This window comes from Aspergillus tanneri (genome assembly GCF_003426965.1).
Source record: "Aspergillus tanneri strain NIH1004 chromosome Unknown AapTan_7_pilon_pilon_pilon, whole genome shotgun sequence".
Lineage (NCBI taxonomy): Eukaryota > Fungi > Ascomycota > Eurotiomycetes > Eurotiales > Aspergillaceae > Aspergillus > Aspergillus tanneri.
The window spans coordinates 71,626-81,625 of record NW_022984634.1 but is presented as its reverse complement, the minus strand read 5'-3'; the positions used below and the strand labels follow the sequence as shown (position 1 = coordinate 81,625).

The 10,000-nt window shown below is 37.8% G+C and overlaps 3 protein-coding genes across 3 annotated transcripts; 2 read left to right on the top strand and 1 right to left on the bottom strand.

Moving 5' to 3' along the window:
* Window positions 1-878: 878 nt before the first annotated feature.
* Window positions 879-1,151, top strand: ATNIH1004_006647 (uncharacterized protein; the record flags this gene model as incomplete). The annotated part of the gene is made up of 2 exons (XM_033571274.1): window positions 879-1,085; window positions 1,149-1,151. 2 exons carry the CDS (start codon window positions 879-881, stop codon window positions 1,149-1,151), a joined length of 210 nt encoding a protein of 69 aa, XP_033424589.1.
* A 1,763-nt stretch (window positions 1,152-2,914) lies between these two features.
* Window positions 2,915-3,225, top strand: NPC2_2 (Phosphatidylglycerol/phosphatidylinositol transfer protein; the record flags this gene model as incomplete). The annotated part of the gene is made up of 2 exons (XM_033571273.1): window positions 2,915-3,160; window positions 3,220-3,225. 2 exons carry the CDS (start codon window positions 2,915-2,917, stop codon window positions 3,223-3,225), a joined length of 252 nt encoding a protein of 83 aa, XP_033424588.1.
* Window positions 3,226-8,812: 5,587 nt separating this feature from the next.
* On the bottom strand, window positions 8,813-9,769 carry ATNIH1004_006645 (uncharacterized protein; the record flags this gene model as incomplete). Its single annotated transcript, XM_033571272.1, has 7 exons — window positions 8,813-8,919; window positions 8,954-9,047; window positions 9,115-9,230; window positions 9,270-9,399; window positions 9,459-9,527; window positions 9,581-9,646; window positions 9,746-9,769. The coding sequence occupies 7 exons, from the start codon at window positions 9,767-9,769 to the stop codon at window positions 8,813-8,815; spliced, it is 606 nt and encodes a 201-aa protein (XP_033424587.1).
* Between the last annotated feature and the right edge of the window lie 231 nt (window positions 9,770-10,000).

The window sequence follows — 10,000 nt, the reverse complement described above, 5'->3', positions numbered from 1 at the left end:
AGGGAGCTATTCTATCAGCTACAGGCCAACTAGCCTAATTAGGAAGTAGATGTCATTCAGTGGAAACACCAGGAATCACAGTATCTCAACCAACTGAGTCTCTTGCATTCCTATCTAGGTGCTCAACTATCTAAAGGATTGAGGGGTAGAATGTATCGGTAGATATTTCCGCACCGCCAAGTTGGGCGGATTATAGTGTTTCCGTAACAGTATCTATGACCAAATATAACTTACAGTACCTTGTTCCACGTATACAACTGCACCTTAATGCCGCTCCCTTAATATATTTCCCCATCTTACTAGGAAGTCCTCCCGGTCGATCATTCGAGTGCTGTTGTAGGGATGGCACCCAATCTTGCTACCTTAACCTTGGTATTAATCCATGATATGATCGCCAATAATGAACTTACTGTCCCCCAGATGGCTAAAGCCGCTGGTTGCAATAAGCGTACGATCAGACGGCTTCGCTCTAATATGCACCAATTTGGCAATGTGAAGGCAGCTCCCAATAAGAAAGGACGGCCACGAGGTCTTACGCCTGTTGTTTTTCAAGCTCTTTGTGATTATCTACTTGACAAGCCTTATTTGTATCTTGATGAGCCTATGTTATAAAACGGTGATTGAGAATCAACCGCCTCAAGTATATGATTTAGGATTAATATTTAGTCCAATAAGCAGCATAACAAGGATTGAATTTGAACCACAGAAACCATTTAGATAATTGGAAAACCAACTATGGAAGAGAATAGGAGCTCATGCTTACAGATGCTAGAGGGTTATAGAGATGTGGCGCTGTCGGTTGTCTCCTATAATGTCAAGCTCCTCGCCTCCGCCTTGTCGGACCAGACCGCCTTGACTTGGGATGCTAGCGACGGAAGATGCCTACAGACGCTGGAGGGCGTGTGATTGACACTCTGCTGATCATGACGGGTGCCACCCTCGAAGCGGAGTACCAGCTCCAGATCAACACGATCAATGCGGTGACTTGCATTCTGTTGCGTGGACGGAGGGCGGCCCGTGCGTCGACCAATTCAACCTCGCGCCTGGCCTTGTCGAAGACGAATGAATCCAGAGAAGGGAGAGTAGTCAGTCAGGTTTTACTTCGGCAGGTCTGAAATTTGTAAGTTGAAGGATTAACTGGAAAGTAGTGAAATTTGTCTTCTACTGGGAATATATGAGACCTGCTGATAGGTTTAATTTCCGGCTGCATTAAGAGTTGAACTCCACACTAAAAAAGAATTTGAGTTTCTACAACTATAACACACCAGATGTCGTTCGGCCGTAAAATTTTCCAAAAGGCAACCTTACCTGCTGCGAAAGTGAATTATTAGGAGGCAGATTAACAAAGTCGGCTATTCTGGGAGGGAAATGCTTATTAGAGCAGACAATTTATTACTTGTGGTAAGAGGACAGTTCAGCTGTAGGCCCTGCATTCAGTGTTACATTCCAGCCATCCACCCCGCGTCCACTGTTCCATTCAAAATCACAGCGATTGTAAGGTGCTCAGTCAGCCACAGCACCTTAAGTTATAAAGTTCTGCAGGGAACTAGAACCAATTAAGAGGCCTACTAGATATATTAAAGTATAAATTCGCTAAGCGAACTCATGCAATATTGTATAAAGTGTTGAAAATCTTCGGGGAAGAAGCTATGTTGTGAGGTGCTAGGATAGCGGTGACTGGATAGTATATTGAAACTATCGTGCGATCTAGTATCGCTTGGTGAGTATCTTCATCTATCTACGAGAGAGAGCGTAGACAAACGCTTCCTTATGTCTACGTGTCCCTTAGCCCCTGAATGTGATATATCAGATCGCTGCGGGACTAGGATATACGAAGGTGCCTCAGGCATCCTGATTTCCAACATAAATTACCATTATTTATTTTCTCAGCGGATTTTGGGACCAGCCCGTGTTTTGGCGAGGTCTAATAACAGGTAGCTGTTATAAAAATTAGCTCTTGATTTAACGCGACCTGACCTAGTAGGATTCTCGAGCGGTCACTAGATAAAATTCATGGTTGATCACTTTAGCCGTAAGATCAATAGTTATATTTTATCTGTTTGGAGGCCAGGATACCTAAATACAGTAACAGTAACAGAACTTACCAAAACTGGACTATTAGTTTTTTAATCCAACATTGTCTGTTACTATAGTTACTAGATATCATGCAATTTACCCGCTGCGCCTTAGCTAATCTTCAGTCCTAAGTCCTTTACTGCATATAAATTACGCGTTCCGCTCTCTACTGCAGCTGGTGCGCGATTAGCTATTGGTTATAATACTCAAATTTGGCTTTAAGTGGTTATCCAAAAACCTTATCAAGCATGGTATCCATGGTGAATGTTACATTTTGCAGCCTACATGCAGCTCCGGAGTGTTCGGATTTATCACTACGTCATTTCCGCAACCGGATAACTACGATAATTCTCGGTTGGAAGGAAAGTCATCGATCAAGAAATAAAATAATATAATTTAAGTTCTTAACCAGATTCTGTTAACAGCCATAATTTAACCGCTTCCGACTAGAGCTTTAAGGGAAGCGCCTGGTTACAGGAAACTAGCGGCAAGACAATTTTGCGCATAATGACGTAACTTAAAGCAATCTAGTTAGAACTATAAGTAGCAAGGTAATCTCCTTAAAATCTAGTACTGCCTTAAATTCACATACCTAATTTTGTTTACTATATACTTTTTGCTCGGCAATAATGTACTCTTCTTTCCTTTTCTTTACCCTTTTTGCTCTAAGCATAGCCCTTCAATTTCCAATCACTCCCCCCTATTTTCACGTCAGTAATTCTTGGAGCTATACCGACTGCGGCACACCGGACGATGTCCTTCAAATTGAAAGAATATCACTTAACCCTGATCCACCTTCTGCGTATTACACTTTATCCTCCTATTTCCCATCCTCTTTATGTCTATAGCTAACAAGTTTAGCGGCAAACCTTGCGAAGTAAAAATTACTGGGACTGTCAACGACATTATTGAAGAAGGTGCATACGCTGACGTGGCCGTAAAGCTTGGTCGTATCAAGATCTTGAAGAAGACTTTCGACGTTTGTGAAGCTTTCAGGGATTACAACACCACCATTCAATGCCCAGTCAAGCCAGGGTCCTATGAAGTCACTCATACCGTGCATCTGCCCAGAGAAATTCCGTTGGTATGTAACGGCATATTTAACTACAGAAGATGGCTTTTGGTAACAATAGTAAAGGCAAGATATAACATCGACGCAATGGGCTTTACCGTTAACGAGGACGATATGCTATGCTTGAAGTTTGTAGCTGATTTTAGATTCCCACCTAAATAAGTCTTGGGTGCAATAGTGCAATAACTCGGTTGGTCTACACGTGTCACCTTAAGGTAAAGGAACTAGTCTTTGGGGCTTCACGTTAGTTGGATTTGGATTAATTCTTAATACTCTTACTATATTATTGCCTTGATATGTATTTTCTCCTTCCATATATTAGGCTTTCCCTATACTTATCCGATTGCTATCTGTTGCACATCTAAGCGCAGTGGATTCTCAGCTAGTAGGGCTTGACAACAATAAGAATTTAGCACACTGTATAGAACATGATATTTTTCTTTTGGGCTATTCTTGCCACCTCGGGTTACTCTATAATTGACGCCCAATGTAAAGGGGCGAAATGCCTTGCTATCTAATGACTAGATATACACAAGGAGGAATCGCTGAGAGGAAGAAGGTAAACAGTTGACCTTAGTTGCCCCAAACTATGATTACGTTGGCTGCCGTGAAGTCTCCGGTGATTGGCAGATGCTTGATCCAGCCTATCACCCACGGTTCGCCTGTACAGGGCTGTATTTATCATATATGACGTCTTTGTATTTTACAATATAGTACAAGTATTAAATTGTACCCGGAATATACTTCTTCCGGTGAATCCCTAATAAAGCTTAGTTCAATATGTGTCAGATATACGGCTAGTCCCGAAGAGGAAATAGAGTACGATTGGTAAAAAGGTCTTATTTGAATGAATTGAGCTGGTTGGGCTCTACTTGATTATGTTGATTATCCTTCTTGGTTATTCTTGATTGATTATTTTGTTGTGTGCTCCACGGGGGTTTTACCCCGATCCAGTCACATGATTCTGGTCCACCAACGGCCATATTATTTGACAGTTTTGTTATAATCAAAGTTTTTAACTGTAGTGCCAAGAAATTATCAGTAAATATAAATACTGGTAGCCTAGTGGTAAAACACTACTACCCTCCTCTAGAGGGACTGGGTTCGATTCCCAGTGGGTGCCTTAGAGATGTCGATATCATCTAGGCTGACCGTTGGGAAGGGAAATTCCCATGGGAAATCGGGATGGGATTCCCGTCCCATAAAAACGGGACGATTTTCTAAGATTTTATGGGAATGGGAATGGGAAGGGAATGCCAAGAGATTCCCACTGGGATTCCCCGTTCTTTCTGGATGGGAATTAGGGTAAGAAATGGGATCACACTTACTAATAGGAAGGGAATGGGAATTTGGGAAATTCCCTTGGGATTAGATGGGAACTTCCCATACTAAATCACGTGATCAATAATTACTGTATATACTGTATAGTTACTACTAAAAACTGCTACTTTAAAAATATACTAAACCTAATTAGGAAATGGGACGGGAAATGGGATATCTTCGTGTCTACAGGTCGCGACCAGGTGGGTCGGACTTGGCGTCAGGTGCCTAGGCCCAATTAGGCGATATCACATGATTTTACTAGCTGACGGGAGTTTTGCTCCAGCTAACGCCACCTCTCTCTTTTAATACATTACAACTCTCTGGAACCCTTTCCCCTCCCCTCATTTTCGACGTTTTTACGGTGCTGCGAGATGGCTGGTTATAATACTATGAGAAGAATCTTTAACTAGTTGGTAACTAGTTAGGAGCTAATTAGTTACTAGCTAGCCCGAATACCATGCATATTAGACAGATGTGAAGGATGGACATGTTCGCTTCGCTTCAGGACACAGTTCGGCCAGGCCCGGCAGAAAAATCTGCCAGGCCCATTAGCGCTTTTTCGGTCACATGACCCACAATTGCAACCAGGCCCTTTAAAACCACTAGTATTCCCCATGAAATCAATGTTTCTTACTTTTTTTTATTCTGTGGTTGGCTACTAACAACAAAAGTACTTTTTAAGCACTTTGTAACACAAAGCATCATAACATGGCCTCTCCATATTTACCTGAGTCTGAAGTCTCGTTAACCGAAAGTAATAATGTATGCTAAAAGTGCTTAAGTAGTGCTTAGTAACTGCCTATTAAATACTTTATATTAATTATATATTTTTTCTAGGCTGTCGTTCCTACTCGGCTTACATCATTTCACGAAGGAGCTCTAGCTGCAACAGAGTTCACCTATACTAAATGCTTACCAGATTACCCTTGTACAAGCCCTTCTGGTTACTGTTATGTGATTGATTACCAAAATCAGACCAATCCACCAGAAAATGCTCGGGAAATTCTTGATAATGTAAGTATAGTACTATTAAAACACTTATTAAGTACTAACCAAGCACTTTAGATCCAATATTCAAAACACCAGATCTTTCGTAAAAAGATCCACTGCAGCTTTCTTAAAACCCAGGTTTTAAAGATTAAACTTCATTGTACAGGAGTAAAAGTCTGCCAATATTTAAAGCCTGAGTTGCAGAGTCTTGTATATTCCTTATTTAATAATAGTATTTGTGATATAATGTTTCCAGCGCAACAGGTAGTAAATAGGGACTATAAAAGACAGGCAATATTTAGGTATATATTAATAAGCACTTTAGTAGCACTTTATTAATACTTATTATAGCTTTTATCATGCTATTTAAAAACACTTTTAAACTTATAAGGCCTGCCTTTAATCACTTCCATCCTGCACACCAGTCTTTTTGTATTATAAGGATCCTGTAAGTATTGTTTTAGTATTAAATAAGTGCTTTGTAGATACTAATTAAGTACTAAGGATATTTGTACCAAATTTACACCATACATTGCATGTTAATATTAATTAATTAATCCACAGCGCTATTTTACTGAGAACCTTAAACAATCTAATTTAGATATTAAGTTACTCAGGGATTTATTTTATCAAAGAATAAATCCGCCATCGGACTCTTGCTTAGTTATTTTGCAGCAGAAGTCACAAAAGAAGAAATGTGGTAAGTACTTAAATAGTATATTATATGTATTTAGTTAGTGCTTACCTTTTTATAGGAATTAACCACCCAGGAGGAAGTGGGAATCTTAAGAAAATAAACTGTGAGGTTTAATTCTACCTTCTTGTTCCGGTAGATCTATCTACCTCTTATTTTTATTTATTTCTTTCTTAAGGGATTCATACCCATCCTCCACCCCCACAGACTAAGATCCCAGAGCGAATTAATTATATTTTAGGTGAAGTTATTGCTAAAACCATAACCCTAGATATTACAAGATGTAAGTACTTTATAAATAATTTTTAAATACTTATACAATACTAATATATTATTCTAGCTGGCTTTTTAAAGTCTCCTGCATGTGCAGAATTCTGCCGCATAAATAATACTTATACCTTAGGCAACATTTATAAAAGCTTAAATAATCTTAATGCATTATCAGCTATTATTTAAAGATAAAAACTTATTCACTACCCAGCTGGCCAACATTATAATGGGGTTTTTGTGGAAATGGAAACAAATCCTGAAATTAAGGTAAGAACTATATATATACAATCTTAGTGTTTAAAAGGTGCTAAATATGTACTTTAGGAGTATATTTAGGGTATATACCAAGATCCTAAAGGAATTATACTAATATACAGCATAACTAAACAGATAAAGCTATTGCAAAGCTTTACATTTTTTAAAGTGGATATATTATACAAGCGTGTTCAGTAAAAGGATTTAAATAAGATTATATTCTCTGCATTTATTCCAGAACATGGTAAAAGTAAGTGCTTTGTAAGGGCTTTAATAGTATTATATAAGTGCTTATATTTATAGTCATAACACTTCTCCGCGTCTATACGTCTCAAGAGAATCCACTTGGGTATTATAGACTTTTTAAGAGAGTATTTACTCTAATACAGGAAAAAACTGGAGATTTAATTAAATTTAACTATCTTTATCACTCAGGATTTCGGTCAATGGTTATGGATATGGATGGTAAACAAAAAGAAGGTAAGTATTAACTTAGTGCTTTTATAGTATTTTTTAAGTGCTTTATAAATGTTTATATCTAATTTAACAGGTCTTGCAAAATACCTTTAAAAGCTAAATCCAGCTCTTAGCAAAGAGACTTATCTTCGCAGTATTCTTATATTTTACCGAGTTTATTTTTATCGCAACATTAAAAAGGCAGTTGGAACTCATCCTAGCTCTTAATTGCTACGTGAAAGAATGGCAAGCCTTCTTAATTATAAGACTGAAGAAGAATATTTCAAACTACTTGATTTAATACAAGGTATATACTTATAAAGCATTATAAAGGTACTTATATAATACTAATATTCCTAGAATATAAGGATGAGAAGATTGTTAACTGGGCTAAACAGAAACATAACCTAGTTATTACATCTGGGTTATGTAAAGCATGTTCACTGATTCCTAATAAATATTAGGATAAGATTCGGCTCTCTACTAATACTGCAGAGCAGACACATAACAAATCTTATACTATGGGCCGACAACAGCATTTACTTCCTGCAGTAAAAAGGTAAGCAGTTTAATAGCTCTTAGGAAGCACTTTATAAATGCTTGTATATTAAATGCTGAAATAATAGTAGTGCCTGGCTTTAAGATAAGGTGGATATGCAACAATATCAGGCTTGTAAATAGTCTAGGATCTATTATTCTCAACGCATAAGTAATTTTCAGACTGGATATAAGCAGCATCTTGCAAGAGAGTGTAAGTGCTACTTAAATATATATATATTAAGCACTTTTATAATACTAAATTAATACTAGATAATCGAAAGCGCCGCTACTACGAGTTATTAAATTCCGACGAAGCCACAGGGAGACTTAAAAGTCCTGTAATACCAGAGACAAATCTATTATTAACTCCTAGACAGTCACGCTCAGTATCAAGGTCACCATCAGCTCGCGGTCGAAGGGGAAGTACACGCAGCAGGTAAGTGCTTTTAAAATATTTAACAAGTACTTTTAAAGTGCTTACACTATATTATTTAAATATTTATTAACTAGCTTTGGCTTTCTAGCACTTCGTCACTTAGAAGAGTCGCCTCAGCTAATCTTGAGATTGAAAATCGAGATAAAGAGCTTGAGATTCGAAATAAAAAGCTTAAGATTCAAGATAAAGAGCTTGAGATTCGAAATAAAAAGCTTAAGATTCAAGATAAAGAGCTAGAGTTGCGGAAAAAGAGGGTAGAAATTAAAAAACTTAAGGAGGAAACCAGGTCTCGCCGACTATTTAATAATATGGTTAAATCTGGTAGATTACAGGATATTAATGTACACCGCTTTAACTTATAAATAGAAATAATATTATGGCTTTAAAATATTTACAGTTAATAAGTTCTGTTAAAATATATAGAAATTATTATTATAGTGCTTAGAATATGTTCTTGTAGAAGTTATAATATATATTTTAACATTAATATAGAGACTTCCTTAATATTAATATATAAAGTACTTTAAACGCATTCTAAAAGCACTTAGAAAGTGCTATGTTTTCTAAAACATATATTAATTAATTTTACAGTACTTCAGGGACGTTAATAGTGCTTTACAAATGGACAGAAAAGCTATAATTCTATTCCGAGTATTAAATTTAATACTTAAAAGGCGCCTAAAAAGCACTTAAAAACCTTTTAAATAGACGTATCCTCCTTTTCACCATTATCTTTATTATCCCCATCAATCTCACTGCAGTTAAAAAAGCTAAAGTGATCACAGATGGTACGGTCCTTGCAGCAAGCTAAAAATTATATTAGCACTTGGAAGGTACTTACCACTTGCCTTCTTGCCTGCAGCCTTACAGGACAGACAGGGGCATGTATTAACACCTATTTCAGCTAACATTTCTTTTATCTTCTTAGATGAGGGCTACATAATTAGTAAAGTGCTCTCTAAACACTTATTAAACATATATTAAGTGCTTATAAGTACCTACATTTTTAGTGCGCGTCAGGGGAAGTTGCAGAAGGGGTTCCGGGATAGGGGTGCTGCGGTTCGGTAAAGGCGGATCCTCTAGGACCTCCATACCATTCACAACCGCCTCGTAGAAACCTGTAGAGGATAAGCGCTTAGAAAATATTTAAAAAGTACTGTAGAAATACTTATGTATAGCTTCCTTAACAACACAGGAAGAGGGGCGTCCAGTGGTGGCGGGGCGAATATCAATTCCATAGGCAGATTTTATGTGGTAGCGCAGGTCGTTAGTGCCTGGAAATGCTTTCTAAGCATTTAGTTAGTACTTAATTTCTAAAGTAAATCAAGCGCTTAGATAGCACTTACACAAGGGCAGCGGCAATATTGGACACGACAAAACAGCTTATCAACATGGATTACAATGTTAGTGTTATCCTGTTCTAAGCACTTAGTATGCACTTCGCTATCACTTTTCAAGCACTTTATACTTTTGTAATCACTGGGAGGGTGAGGGAACGGTTTTCGACTCCAGTAAGGTAGGCTTTGTAGGCGTCCTAACAAACTTTTTATTAGCATTTTGGCTCAACAAATCAGAATCCATCTAATATAATATCCAAAATTATTAAATTAGCATTAAAATATCGCTTTCTTACTATTTCAGCAAGTGTACAAGGCATTGTGGTGGTTGTAGCGGTGGTGGTGAGTAATATAAAGGTATTCAGATTTCTTGTGGTAATTTCGGGCCTGGTCAAGTTTGTTAGGGACCTACCATATTCGGTATGGTCACGTGGCCTCACTTAGTCACCCATCTAGATAGTCAGCTCGCCTGAGCCCCTTGAATTCAGAGAATTGTGCCTCGCGAACAGGTTATGAGACCCTCTATATCTTCCTTTTAGAGCTGATATTAC